General features: G+C 45.5%; 1 protein-coding gene across 1 annotated transcript in view; it reads right to left on the bottom strand.

Moving 5' to 3' along the window:
* Positions 1–3,299: 3,299 nt before the first annotated feature.
* The window catches only part of LOC122619378 (protein O-mannosyl-transferase TMTC1), a 43,007-nt gene continuing 31,216 nt past the window's right edge, over positions 3,300–15,090 (bottom strand). The window contains exons 4-9 of the mRNA XM_043796283.1: positions 11,870–12,407; positions 10,984–11,803; positions 10,775–10,889; positions 3,861–4,341; positions 3,716–3,800; positions 3,300–3,661 (exon numbers count right to left, since the gene is read on the bottom strand). Of these exons, the coding sequence (XP_043652218.1) occupies positions 3,321–3,661; positions 3,716–3,800; positions 3,861–4,341; positions 10,775–10,889; positions 10,984–11,803; positions 11,870–12,407 (2,380 nt within the window). The 3' untranslated portion in view covers positions 3,300–3,320. The remainder of the gene's footprint in view (positions 3,662–3,715; positions 3,801–3,860; positions 4,342–10,774; positions 10,890–10,983; positions 11,804–11,869; positions 12,408–15,090) is intronic.

Here is a 15,090-nt window from a genome sequence, read left to right as displayed (position 1 = left end):
TGCGTCAGATGCAATCATTTTGTTGGCTGTCTGGTTGCGGTTTTCCGCTGTGGCCCAGCTGCAGCCAGCAAATGCATCACCAGCGGACATATATTATTCTGCGCTCATTCATACATACATATATCTGGATACACAAACAAGGTAATGGGATTTTTGAGGTACTGATCACATAATTACACCTTTAGTAGTTCAGGCTGCACATCGCCATGTTTAATGTGCTTAAATTATAGTTCAATTTGATACAGAATACAAGTTTATAACCAATGGGTTATTGCTCAATTAAAGTTTCATTCGTAAGGTTTATGTATTCAAATATTTGAATGAGAATTGCAATGTGAAACAATTTCTATCCTTGTGCATTTTTTGCTGTACCTGTAAACAAATTTAACAAATTAAGTTGTCAATGTCCAACTTTCATTGTTTTTGCTCTTCTTCCTCTTCGCGTTGACCCCACATATTCGACTCGATTTGTGACGAAAAAATGGGAAATGGAAAATGGGAAATGGAGAATGGGAAATGGAGAATGGGAAATACAAAATAATAGAAGCACAAAGAAGGGCAAATTTGTTTTTGATAGAAAGTCATGTCAAAAACAATGTCCCAACTATTGTGTGTCATCCTTTTTTGTGCAGAGGGTGCAAAGGGCGGCGGGGCGGAGGGTGCAGAGCGGGGCGTGGCACTTGAAAATTGCGCGACAGAGCCGTTGAGTTCGAGTTGACCCTCATCAAAAGCTAACTAAAAACTTTTCGTTTTACTTTAGTTTTTATTCCGATTTGTGCCGTCCTATACTCGTATGTTCCCGCATAGATATATCTATGGTATCTCCGTGTGTGTGCATGATTTTGTTGTTTTTGTCTCTTGGCCAAAGTGGAAAATAAATGGTTCCACAGGATGACCATTTGCGTGGTGTGCCTGGCACACAGTGTGGGTTAAGCAAATAGCAACTTTATACAATTTGCAACTCTAAGTAATTGCAATACTTCACTTGCTTACATGATAACTCCACAACTTGCACCACTTACTGCTTTCAATTAGCATGACTGCTAGCATTTTGTCCGCAGGTGTGCGTGTCCTGTGCTCGCATAAGCGTCTCTTCTACCGTGTATGGTCGAAAAGTTGAAAGCCGAGCGTCACTTTTTGCACAATCCGAAAGAACAACAACAACAAGCGCATCTGTGGGCAAAACAAAAGTCAAAAGGAAAAACCAAACAAAAAATCCAATAGAAATTTAAACAGTTTGACGCATTAAATACTCATTGGGCAAGTTGCCGACTTGGATTTTGGCACCAGGGTGACTATTTGGCTTTCGTTTCCTCAACCAAAAAAACCACAAGCGACTGGTCGAGATTTCTGACATACCATGCCATATGCGGCTGATTTCGTCACTATGCAATATTTAACTAATGAGAACAGAAATGATGTGAAAGTAATCAAGTTATTTAATGGAATATTTATGTGTTATATATAAAATACCATACTCTTATAACCTCGAAGCTTTTTCCTTTCATTTTGTGTTAACATTACTACTGATTGTGACTTCCTCGCCCACGCGATTCGCCTTAATAATACGCACAAATCTGTTGAATGTCAAGGGTCTCAGTTGGTTTTAGCCCGAATCTCTCGAATCCATATTTAATAATGGATTGCAGACCCACGCCCACCTCTCAGGGGGCAGTTAACCCGTTAGCCGGCGCAAGGGCCTAGACTTAATTAGGATTCCGTGCTCATCCCGATGATAGTCATAGTCATCGTAATCATCGGAGTCGTGTGTTTGGGGCGACGGTGTCAGAAGTGCCACTTCATCAGTCAGCATCGAGGCGAGGCTGCCAAAACCCCACAGCGACCGCCAGTTCGCCAACTGTTTTCCAAATGCCCGCCCATCGCTACACCTGGAGAAACAGCTAAGTCTTAGCTTAAAATCATTAAACTAATGTTAACTAGTGGGAAATTGCATTAAAGACATGTCCGGCATATAAATGACAGTTTGAGAGCAACTGGTGCCTAGAAGTATGCAATGCTTTTTGTGCAGTTACTCAAAAACTCTCTATACACGCTTGCATACTTTGACTAAAAAGCGTAGAACATTGCACTAATTGTTTGCAGTGCTCTTTATTAAAGGGGTTATGCTTCTCGGCTTGCGGGGGATTGCTTCGCCGGGAGTTTGTGTGTGTTTTGGGGCTACTGGGAGCTGCTACTGGGGGCTACTGGGGGCTACTCCCCTTTGTTTGCACTCCCGACTGGCGAGGGCCCAAAGGCGTTTTGCAGATTTCGTCGGACGTGTGTGTGCGAGTGTGTGTGGTTTTTGGTGGATTTACTCCAGGGGCATCTGCTCGGCTTAGCGCTAAAATGTGTGTCTACCTGCGCTCCATCCACCTGTCATATTCGGGTGGCCAGGTGCGCCTGTGTGTGTGCGAGTGTGTGTGCTGCTGATGGAATTTTAATTAAATACTCGGGTGTCTATGTTAATTTATATGCGCATATGCTTAGCCAGACCAGCCAACCAGCCAGTCAGCCAACCAGCCAGTCTGGAGCAGAGCAATTCCATTCTCCGTTTTCCACATTGATATGACGAGGACTCACCTTTGAAGTGGCTGCGCATGTTTGTGATTAAGAGCTTTTTTGGGGCGGGGGGGAGGTTGCTCCTCGTTCTGCTTCTTAACTCAGTTTCATTGTTTAAAATTTAATTATAATTTAATGCTTAGTAAGCACTATTTCTCGCATGAAACCCCCCATTCGCTGTTGGCCACCCATTTCGAGCCGCCCATTCTGGTTTTCTGGTTGCTGCGGTTTTCCTTTTTGCCAAGCCACTTGATATTATCACGTCGCCATCCGGCTGTCTAACTGCTGAGTGACTCTGTCTGCCTGTCTGCCCGTCTCACCCACTCCAGGTTGCCAGGACCTCTGTTTTCGATGCCCTTCAAGTCCTTTGGTCTCATCAGGCTTTTGTCTGCGTTTAAGCCCCGTCACCTGGCTCCGTTTTTCCCAGTCGAAACCCTGAAACCTTGAAAGACTTGATATGGAAATAATTCGCAGCGCGGTTTGGCTTTCTGGAATGTGCGTCGGCAACAGATTGGCATTTTCACATAATGCTGGCTAAACTAATTGCGGTTGAAAGGAATGCGTCTTGCATTGTTGCTCTTGCAAACAAATATTTGCACTCGGAAATGATTTAAAAAGCAAGCTAAATGCATTTAAAGCCTTTAAATCGAAACACCTTAAACAGCTTGCAATCATTGTATTCTTTATTTTTACAAAATATATTCTCTTCTAACTAAAATGTATTTACATGCTACATTCCTAACAAGTGCTGCCCCCGTTTCTCATTCGTTCTCGTCCTTGCGCACATTCATCCTGGCCAGATTCGCTCTGCTGATGGCATGTCCTGGCTGCAGCTCCAAGGCCTTGTGGTAGCATGCCACTGCTTCCTGGCGAAGGCCACGCATCTGCAGGATGGCGCCCAGATTGGCATGGGCGTGGGCGGCCAGCGGCTGCAGGGTGACCGCCTTGCGATACCACAGCTCCGCCTCGGCCAGGCGATTCAGCAGACGCAGTGCATCCGCCACGCAGGATTGCAGGCTGTAATCCTGCGGCGCCAAGGCAGCGGCTCGCAGGCGCAGGCTAAGCGCTTCGTGATGCCGCTCCTGCTGCTCCAGAAAGTCAGCTGGAATATAAATTAATTGCTTACAGCTATGAAACGCAAGTGACTTATTCTTACCATAATGATGATGCGAACTGGGCTCCAGAGGCGCCATCTGCAGCGCTCTCTTGAACCAGGACTCTGCCTCCGCCAGCCGACTGCCCTGCAAGTCCAATAAAATACGTTATTACATTATGACTGGGATTGCAACTGACTCGCTTACATTCCTGGCCAGCGTCTGGCCATAGGTGACATAGGCTGTGCCCTGCTCCGGCTGCAAGTGCAGCGCCCATCGCTGCTGCTGCTCGGCCTCGTCCCAATCCTGCAGCTCCGCCAGGATTTCGCCCAGTCGCAGATGCAGCACAGCCCTCTGCTTTGGCGGCAGCAAAGGCAGCGCTTTTAGAGATTCCCTCAGCGCCGCAGCCGCATCCTGAAGTCTGCCTTCGGAGCGGTAAAGCACACTCAGTTGCAGGTAGCAGGTGTAGCGTGCCTCCACGTGAGCACCTCGATCCCGAACCCCACTGCCCTCCACACGAGCTCCGGTCCGCAGCACCGCGATGGCTTCTGGCCGCCGGTCGCCCAGGGAGATCAGGGATGTGCCCAGATTCAAGTAGGCCACCGACAGCTGGGGTCGCAGTTCGATGGCCCTGCGAAAGCACGGAACTGCCGAGCTGAAGTTCAGCTGCTTCTGGTGCACCACGCCCCTAAAATGTGGCAAGGAAAACTGGGCTTAACATCTATCATTCAAAGTGCCTTTTCTTCAATTCCAGCAATTATTTGGTTTTAAGTGCTTAATGTTGAAAGCATTGCTTAAATGAATGGTTTCCGAATGCTTTAGGTAAAAGAGTGACTTTACTTCTGTGCTGTCCATCTCGTTTTTGAGTGCCTAAGCTGCTGTTATTATTAAATTGTACGCAAATGTTTTACAGAATTAGCAATAAGCCATTCTGGCATTGTGGCTTCACTTGTGCAGCCGAACAATGCACTTGAATTTGAAGTTCCAAGGAAATGCACTCTTCACAGTTTTTGCCCTTCACTCAGCAGAAAAAGTTGTTCAAAAAAATATGCGAAAAATATGGAAAAGAGAAAGCGAGGGAAAATAGAGTTACTTAACTCGAGGGCTGGAGCCTCCAAAAGTGTTGGGAGTAAATTAACTTTGGGTTTGCTTTGCTGCGGTTTCCACCGGCTAATTGCACAGTGCTGACCTTCAAGTTGATTTAAGCCGGCTTCATGAAATCAACGGTCTATATACTAGCCCACACTTTTCCATATATATACATATATAATATATATGCATATACCTATATCACTTGTCGTCTGTCTGGTGGTTATGCCTACACATCCCTGCACATCCTGCAAACCCGGATGTCTGAGGCCCCGAAAATAGACAACACAAAGTTCCAACGGATCGCATGCATGGATAAGTGATTCTAAATAAAGGCAGCGTTTTGTTTGCCACATTCCGGCAGCATGTGGCGCTACAAAATGGTGCAAAATAAACCCAAGCCCAGATTGCTGCCGCATCAGCCGCAGCAGCAACAGCAACAGAATAATTCAAACAAACAGCGAGTCCTGAAAATGTTGTGTTGAGTAGCGACAAGGCTATAAAATCAACAAGAGGGCCGCTTGTAAATACTCCAGATTTTGACAAAAAGCGGATTATGTATGAGAAAAAAGAGGATTTCCAACTGGGCATTCATAGCTACAAAATATTGATGTTTGGTCTAACTTGCAGTCAGGTATATAATTTTATAATAGAAATAAAATATCTGCTTAATGAGAGAGAAGATTAACTAACTTGTTTTAGTAAACATTTGAATATTTTACATAAATATTGTACTACGATTTAATTTCGGCAACTTCACATACAAATTAAATAAATACATGAAAAAATAGTAAGCCACGATTTTGTTGTTTTTCTTTGGTATATTTGCTTTAGGAACCCTTTTCAGAAAAACCTGCAAATACACATTGTCATCATGGGCTGACTTTTAATATGTGCAGCTTTCTTCACAGGCCACCCTATTGTTATATACAAAATTTACATATCCAACCCCATGGATTTGCCGATTAGCTTTTCCACCAGATACCAGATACTAGATACTAGCTACTAGATACTAGATACTCCACTGTGGAGTGGGTGTGAGCAAACTTTTCAATGAACACTCGCATATGCCGGCGCATGGAGAGCTGAATTTGTTTAAATTTTATTTTCGAATGAGCAGCCATTCGACATTCCATGTTGAAAGTCCCTCGTTGCCCACAATTTCATTCTCCGATTTTCCAACCCCTCTCTCTCTAAAATTTGTATGCTGCAGTTGGGGCTGCATTTTCATAGCAAGGAATACCAAAATAAAATAAAAAAATGATGTGGGCGAAATAAAACAAGCGAAAAAAGGAGCCGAGTGAATGCATGCGAATTGCAAGCGAACAACGCATGGATTTGCTCAACTGAATATTGAGTATTCTATTTTATAGTGCGCTCTGCACATTCGGGCCAAAAGAAAAACAAGCCATGTTATTCTATTTATTTTCATGGCTTTCCCCCATTTTCCCCTTTTTTTTGCTTTTGCGCAGGTAAGCAAACGGCAAGTGAACGAAAATAAAACGAGCAGAAAGAGTGAAAACGAGAAATCGAATTATACAGCTCAGTGATTTTTTGGTTTTGGTGTTTGGCTGTCTGTTACTTTGACTTTCCATCACCCATTTCCACCCGTTTTACCACCCATTTCCACCCATTTTACCACCCACCACCCGAACTTATCCTTTGCTGTGGCATTTTGCAGCTAAAAATCAGAGCATCCCCGCACAACAAATCCCTGACAGTTGACTGGCGCATCAGAAACAGAAACAGGAGCAGGAGCTGAGGTACTGAAGCTGAAGCTGGAGCTGCTCCTTGCAACAGGCAGCAACAGGATGCTTTATGTTCCGGGCGGGTGGCACGTGGCACGGCATCGCAATATCCATAGCCACAGGGCGCAAGGTGCCGGCTAGAGATACACCGGCTATTGATGGCTTACGAGTAAATAATGTACAAACAGCTGCTTATCCGCGACGCACTGGCACCCCGGGTGCTCCAATCCCGGCTGCTTTTTGTCAGGGGCTCAGGGGGTTGAAGGCCACCTGCCATTGATTTTCGATTAGAGAACGGAAAATTGTGAAACACACCACACCACACCACACTTCACACCACTTCATCACGAGCCATCGGAAATTCACAGCTCGCCACAGCGCTTAAAGCCTTCATTATGCAGATGTTTCAATCTGCTCTTATGACTTTTGGATTACGGAGTTATAGAGTATTAAAATGGTACCTAAAAGAAGTATGCAACAGCATAGCTTAGCAGTCGGGGTACTTAATACGAAATACATTTTGTAAAACAAAGTTTTAAGCACCTTTACAATGGTTAAATGCGTTGCCTCATAGATTTTCTTTTAATGGGGCAGCTCTCGTTTAAGCTGGAATTTTGCATAGTGTAGCCAAATCGGAGGCCATGGAAATGAGAGGCTGCATTCTGCAAGTGGAGTGGGCGAAAAATTCAATCAGACAACTTTTCGATAAGCTGCAAAGGCAACGCAGTCTTTCGCAAGTGGGAAAGTGGGAAAGTGGGCGAGAAAAGCGTTTTGAACTTTCCACGGCACTAAAATGAAATCTCTGCCCGGGCTTCCCAGCACTTTGGACTTGGTCAGAGGCCAATGTGCCAGCGGCTAGGCATCCGGAGTAGAGAGTGGGAGTAGGATCCAAAGCCATGGCCATTCACCCACTGCGGAGTTGGCCAACGTCTGGTGTATCGTTTTGAGCCAAGTTAATAACCTGCAGGCTAGCGAAGCCTTAGCAGTTATGAAGTTCGCGCTTTGCTTTTATGTCATTGACATTATTTGAAATTTTATCTAAGCCGTCAACAGTTGTATTTTCATTTTCCTTCTTTTTTTGCCTCCGTTCTTGGCTTTTTCATATTTTATACAAGGGTCTTCCCCGAGGATTATGAAGGATATTGCGGTGCGGCAGAAGCTTTTGCCCTCGGAACTTGTTACCCAATTAGAGCGGATAAGCAAATAGACTTTAGTTGGTAATACAGATCATTATAGGGATACAAAATGTTTACCTAATCTTAAGCGAAGATATGCTGCTTTTTAGGTATATTTATTGAAAAATAAAACAGTTCACCTCGTGATTTATATACCCATCACATTTCAGTGAGCAATAAACGAGAAATATCTATTAAATCTCATTCAGGTATGGTTAGAAAGTGCTCATGCATAAAAATTGCACTTCTTTTTTGAAAATAATCGTCGTTACGAGCATTAATGTAACAGTCTTCCATAAGCCGATAATCCGCTCATATATAAACACATCCACACAAATAAGCAGTTGAAAGAGGCTTTTTTGAGTGAAACAAATCGCTCTGGTTAAATATTTATTTAAATGAGGAAAAACGGAATTACTGCATATTTGGCTTCCACTGAAACAAAGCGCTTAATACACTCATATAGTGAACTTTTCCCCTGCTTTCAGTTTTGCCATAGTTTTAGCATTCACTTTTCTCTCGAAACGAAGGCAATTCGGCGAGGAACGATTATGGTATTCATGAATGGACTGAGGTAGGAGACTCGCAGATTCCCCAGATGCTGCCATTGTCCGTGGCTCCCGGGAGTTCTCAGCAATTATTTGTATTGGGCTTGGGCCTGGCAGCCTTTTCCCCCGGCGGAAAAGCTGGAAAAATGACTTGGCAAGCGAGCGAAAAGGGATTTACCTACAATTTGCCAAAGAAGCAAAGCGAACGGATTTATTCCGTGGGTCCTCGTCTCTCCTTTCTCTTTTTTTTTTTTTTTTGGAGCGTAAAGCCTATTATGTCAAACACAATAATCAACAACAAGCGGCAAGGCGACAGCAACAGCAGCAGCAGCAACAGCAACAGCAGCAACAATACTGACAACAGGGCGTATGAGCAACGGCTGCTTGGCAGTCGCTGCAAGGACACGCGGCTATTGGGAAAAGTGTGAGGATCGTGAGGAGTGGAAATGACGTCCTGCATATGCAAAAGGAGTGGAGCAGCCGGCGAACAAAAGCAACAGTGGTTGGTATGGCAGCAAAACACAAAAGCGATTGGTAATATGACCTGGAAAACATTGTTCAGCGTGCTAGTTCTTACTATTGTTAATGAATGTTTAATTATATTTGTATTTATTATAAAATGTAAAGCTCCACTATATTAAATTCCCATTGTTAGCTTTGCTTGCAATCAGCTAATTGAATTGCACACATTTTTTGACAAGCACTTCCGCTTTTCTGCCCAGGGTGTCTTCGATGGGGCGCCGAGTGGCATTCGTTAAGCGTTGGCATGTTTGCGCTTCTCTCGTAATGCATAGTCCTGCTGCCCAAATCCCAGTGGAGGAAGGACGAGGACGAGCACGAGAATGAGGATGAGGAGGAGGATGTGGCAGTCTGGGCCCAGGCTTCTCAGTTGGCGGTCGCCGTTAGCGTCGATGCAACGAGTAAATTGCACTATGACTGCACAAAGCTGGCTCGTAGTGTGCCTGCTATATGTCCAAAGTGGAAGTGTCATTGGCCCCGGAAAATGGAATGCGGGAAATAGTGGGAAAAGGGGTTTGGAAAAGCCTGGAAAATGCGGGGGATAAGCAGGATGCCAACGTCATGCGTCAGCAGTTTTATTTTTCTCATATTGTTGCATCAAGTGCAGCTTGTAAGCAGAAATGCCAATTCCACCCATGTTGTGTTACTAGTTTTCTATTCTGATTCTGATTCTGATTCTGATTCCGATTCTGATACGGATTCCCATTCCCATTCACATACCCATCGCAGTCGCAATTGCAGTCGCAGATATGCGATATGTTGTTATGTTTGTGCAGCACATTATATATGTCGGGGCTTTTGTTTATTTATTGTTTTAGACAAGGGAAAAAGTCTCGGAATGCCGAGGAATGCCATTGTCGCAGCTGCTGCTTTATTGCACTGACGAATGCTTGAAGTGCACAGGAATGAATATAAGTATGAAACTGGGTATAAATTAGAGCGAATGTTTAGATCAAGGAACAAGGCCTCTGTAGATTGAGGCACATGATTTCAAATTGGGGCACATGATTTCAAAACCCAGTATCGCCGTATCCTTCGAAGGCTGCTTACTTAATAAGTAATACTTATGCATTTGTAGCTTACAAATTTCAAACTAATCTCCAGCAAACATATGTATCCCCCAGCAAATATTGGTATAGGCCCAATCCTAACTTTCTCGAGCACCCTTTTAAATGGGGCATTGCAACTCCATGTGTACTTAGCAGCTGGCCAGCAATGGCGAGTATCTCGAGGAATCAGAGTCTCACCACTCGTAAGCCCATTCAGTTTTGGCCTAATTAACAGCATATCTGCAGGGGATTAGGGTGCGCAATGGCTCTTGCATTCATTTCACTCGTATTGTTTCAAAGGTTCCGGTTCCGTTGCTGTTTTCCAACCCCCCTCCCCACCTCACAAAGGTACAAAAGGAGTACAGCCGGCGGAAAAATGGAGAAAATGGGGAAAAACGGGGGCGTGGCTATGGCTGTAGCTGTAGCTGTGGCTGTGGGCGGCTTAAAAAACTGAAACCAGCAGCTATTTGCTGTTGATGGCTGCCGAGTGCATGCAAATTGCCACCCAAAAGATGCAAAACATGTGCCCCCTGTGCGCGGCAGCTAAAGTTTCTGACCGAGTTGATTTGTATGCGCGTTGCATCTGGGCAGTCTTCAGCCACCGCCCAACCACCCAACCACCCAACCACCCACTTTTTTGTCGCTTTTCCTCTTCAGATGTTGTCCGAACGTTTTTGCCGGCAAACGGAAGAGAGGGCACAGAACAGCGACTACAGAAGCATCTGCCATTCGGCATTAAGAACAGCCACCCAAAGCCACCCACCTTTGCACCACTGACCCACCATTGCACCATCGCACCACCCAATGCCCAAGGTCGCGACAGCCATTCACTTTGTGCTTTTGAATTTTGAAAAGACTGCGAGCAAAAACCGACATCATTTTGTGGATTCAGGTTGCATGTGGCGCGGCTAAGGCGCTAGTCTCGCTTCAAAATGCAAAGGGTTTCGGGTTTGGTTTTTGGGAACCACCACATGGTCGGTAGCGTTTACTCACAGATTAAAGTGCGCATCAGCCATGCTGGGCCGGTGTCCAAGGGCCATCCGCAGAGCGAGTTCCGCCTCCTCGTATCTGCCTTGGGCACTCAATACGCTGCCCAGGTTGCCGAGAGCTGAAAAAATATAGCAAAGCAATGCATTATACTTATACCAATATATGTAGATAATAATTTGTTAATATACAAAACTAAGAAATGAAGCACTTACCCTTGGGAGGATTTATGGTGATGGCGCTGCGGAAGAGCTGCTCCTCATCCCGCCAGTCCAAGTTGCGCCTGCAGGTGCGCAGTGCCTGGACACCAAGGAGCACTCCCAGCCCACAGAGGAGCAACAGCCGGCAGCGCCGGGAGCTGTTGACGCGCCGCCAGAGATGGCCGAAACCGAGGCCAAAGAGCAGACAATAGCCAACACTCGGCAGGTAGAGCACCCTCTCGGCCATCACGAAGCCCACGTAGAAGAGCAGATTGCTGGCGGGCAGGAATGGCAACACCACGAAGGCAGTGCCCAAGATGGAGGAGCTTTTCGCGGAGGCGAAGCTGGTGGAGATTGCCGACACGGCACGATAGCTGGGGGCAGAGAGCTGGTGGTGGCAGTTGCAGCTGAGGCCCAGCCAGGTGTGGCAGCTATTGCCGCCCAAGCGCCGCAGCAGGGGCAGCGAAATGTTCGCCAGCTCCGCGAAATCCAACGATGTGGCCGACCTACGCAGTCCAGCTGCCCTGCACAGTAGGGAAATCAGGGTGCCGTAGAAGCCGGCGGTCAGGATATTTCTGTGATCCCAAAGCGTTCGGATACGCGGCACAGCCTCCATGCCCCAGTCGAAGCTCAGCTCCTGGGGCCAGAGGAGCAGGCGAAAGTTGGCCACCGGCAGGTACAGAAAAGTCAGCGTCCTTGTCCACAAACAGGACTCGTGGGCCGTTGGATTGTCGGCGGCCGAGAAGGCGGCGGAGGGGCGTGGCAGCAGGCTCAGGCGACAGTAGAGGGCGCACAGCAGAGTAAATCCCAAAATGCTGAGCGACCGCAAGCGGCGCTGTAAGTTGAAGGAAGTTCATCAAATTACTTGTCATATTTGGCCAAGGAGCCGTCACACACACACCTTATCGCTATTTTCGCGACCGACAGGCGACAGGACATCGCACAGTGCGCACAGGAGCAGCGCCGTGATGGCCGTCTCCTTGCAGAGCAGTGCAGCCAGCGCCAGGACAATGGTCAGCAACAGGGATCCCCACTCTCGGTTCCGCATGTGCCGGCGGTAGGAGAGGTAGGCGAGCAGGTAGCACACACAGGAGGCCAAATCCGCCCTGCCCACCAGACCGGCCACCGCCTCCGTGTGGACGGGATGCACGGCGAACAGAGCGCTGGCGGCCAGGACAGCCATGCGAGATGGCAGCAGTGTCCTCGCCACCAGGAACACCAGCCACGTGGCCACGCAGTGCAGCATGACGTTGACCAGGTGATAGCCCACGGGTGCCAGTCCGCCAGCGAGGAAGTTCAGCCGGAAGCTGAGCACGCACAGCGGTCGCCAGGAGCCGTGGGATCCGCTGTCCACCAGAGGAGTGCCCCAGAAGTCGTTCCGCAGAAGATGCGCCAGTGGACGAGCTCCGGTCACGTCGCCATTCGCCAAGATGGCGCGCCTGTAAAAAAAAGAGACAGAAGGAGTAAGGTCAAGATTTATGCTGCTACACTGACAGAAAGTAGTTTTACTTGCAAAAGCTAGATAATGGAAAGAAAATACATATATGTTAGATATGAAAATATCATGAGTAAATAAAAAAAAAAAAAAAAAAAAAAAAAAAAAATAGCATGAGTTAATAGGAAACTTAAACATATATGATGATATATATTATATCATGAGTATATAATGTGCAAAGGCTAAGGTAAATAGAAAATTGATGAGTAAATCATGAGTAAATAGGAAACTTGAACATATATGATATCATGAGTATATAGTATGTAGTACCAGTGTATTTCCTTAAATATTGTTACTTTCTCGAACTAATTGAAAAGAAAGTGGCATTATAGCTTAGTTATAATATATAAGTATATATATACATATATTTTGTGTTCATTTTGTGGCTCCTTGTATCCGGAAACTGATATGTAGGCGTTCGACTCACATTACCTCCGCTCGAAACGGACAACGGCAACCTGTGGCACACCTGTCCAATTAATTAAAATGATTAATTGTGCAGCCAGGGACTTGGTCTATCTCCCTCCATTGCTCACACCTCTCCCAAAGTGCCCCTCTGCCCCAAAGTGGCCGGATCTCCCCAAGTTGACTCCTTTCGTCTCCACTTTCCTGTCTACACGAAACAGGAGTAGAGTGTCCTGAATTCTATGGGACCACTTGTGTCTGCGCCTCCTGTGCCATTTATTTAGCTTTTACTTGGATTGAATGTTTGTTATGCAAGGGGTAATAATAATGTACTTAACTTTGATTTATTTTGAAATGCTAAAAAATAGTTTCAATTAGTACTTCTGCATTTGGTAGCCTTTTTTTTCATTAATGGAAGCCACTTTTTTTTTGTGTAAGTAGATAGCGTGTGCCATGGTCTGCTGTATTTACTCGGTGGCAGTTTGATGTCTGCCCATTTGTATTGTCCTTTTGTTTTTGCACTCGGCATAAATATTGTTAAAGTGCCAAGCGACAGTTGACTCCTGCCCGCCTGCCCCGCCCCCTCTGTTGTTGAGCTGCCGCCCCTCGTCCTTGCTGCGCACTTGCCACTTGATTAATTGCCGATTTGTTGGCGTATTTTGTGCCTTTGTTGTAAAACAGCACACACACACACACATACACCTGGAAGCGAGTATAAACAACACACACCGGTGTCATTGTATTGGGGACGTGGTGGAAGGTCCTTGGTAATTGCCTCGCCGTTGTAGCGCTCCTTGTTGTCCTAATCGATTTGGCCGCCACAGTGGCTCCGGGTCAGGTGGCCATATAATCAGGGTTAGTTTGTTATCAACGTTGTTGCTGCTGCTGTTGCTGCTATTTGTGGCAATTTATAGAGGGCTTGCAATAATACCTTGGCCATTTTATGCATAATTAGTTTTTAGATGTGCCCAGCAAATGTCATTAATTAACTTTCCAACTTTACACAGCAGTCGAGTTGAACTTCTCTCTCAGTTGTGCTTTCAATATTGCATCAATATATTTATCAATGTCACACGATTCGTTGAATTCAATAACTTTGCAGAGATATAAATGACACAGTGTTAATCATTAACTTTTGGCTTAAATGTTTGCTGTTTGGCAAAAAGTTAATAGTGCTGTTTAATCTTTGTGGGCGCTAATATTAAAATTCCATCAAATAGCTCGAAGCACCAAATATTTTCCATTAATAAATTGAATGTATTTACATAGAATATTTGCCGATTTGCTGGCACATCAATTTATTATGCTTACTTTACTGAGATTTTTTAGAACCAAATTCGTTTAAAGTCACATTTTTAATAACAGAAACGTGTATCGTTTCATTTCACAAATCTAAAATTAATTTCATTCTGTTAAATAATGAAGTTATGCGCACTGATGTATATTTTAGCTTTTTTCTGCCCCAGGCTGTAGTTTTAGGTTCTTTTGGGGTGCACAGAAGTTCAAAGGTCCTGCAAACAAATAGCTATCCACTGAGCCTGGATGCCACTGTGGGTTGCAAAGTCCAAAGACAAGTCATGTGCAAACACACAAGTTAGAGAGCATTTTGAATAAAAATTGCGTTTTTCAATTTAATATTTTATTTATCATTCGAATTCGAATGCCACGGCATGGGTGACCGGAAATGTGAATTGTGGCGGCGCTTTGTTGCACGTGTGTGTGAATGGATATGGTAATAAAAAACGAGCTGGTGCAGCATGGCGTTGCCACAAATTGGGTTTACAAATTCGCCGCTGCGACGTGCCCAACTATAAAGCAGACTTATTGCCAAGGACCTGCGTCGCTGGTGCCTTTTTCTGTAAGTGGTTTTCGGGTTTGCGGGGTGAACTCATCCCCACTCATCTGCACTTCACTTTCAATTGGCATTCCGAAGAAACCAGCACCGCCACCAGCACCCCCCCCCCCTTCCCCGCACTTCAACCGATCCCTTTTAGTTTGCGCCAAAGCAGCCACAAAAATGTCCTCGAGAGCAAACAAATTCTTATCGGAAGAGCACAAAGCAAAAGCACAGAACGCAGATGAAGGAGCTGCTAAGTCGGAAATACTCGCATGCTGGGCACACAGTTGTGGCTGAAATACCAGGGTATTCTATCTACACATGACTGCAATACCAGGGTATTCTATATACATATGACTACAATAAGCATGAGAGAAAATTGTAC

This window comes from Drosophila teissieri, chromosome 2L (assembly GCF_016746235.2).
Source record: "Drosophila teissieri strain GT53w chromosome 2L, Prin_Dtei_1.1, whole genome shotgun sequence".
NCBI classification, from domain to species: Eukaryota; Metazoa; Arthropoda; class Insecta; order Diptera; family Drosophilidae; genus Drosophila; species Drosophila teissieri.
Note: the sequence above shows the minus strand (reverse complement) of the source record. Positions and strands in the feature narration are given on the sequence as shown.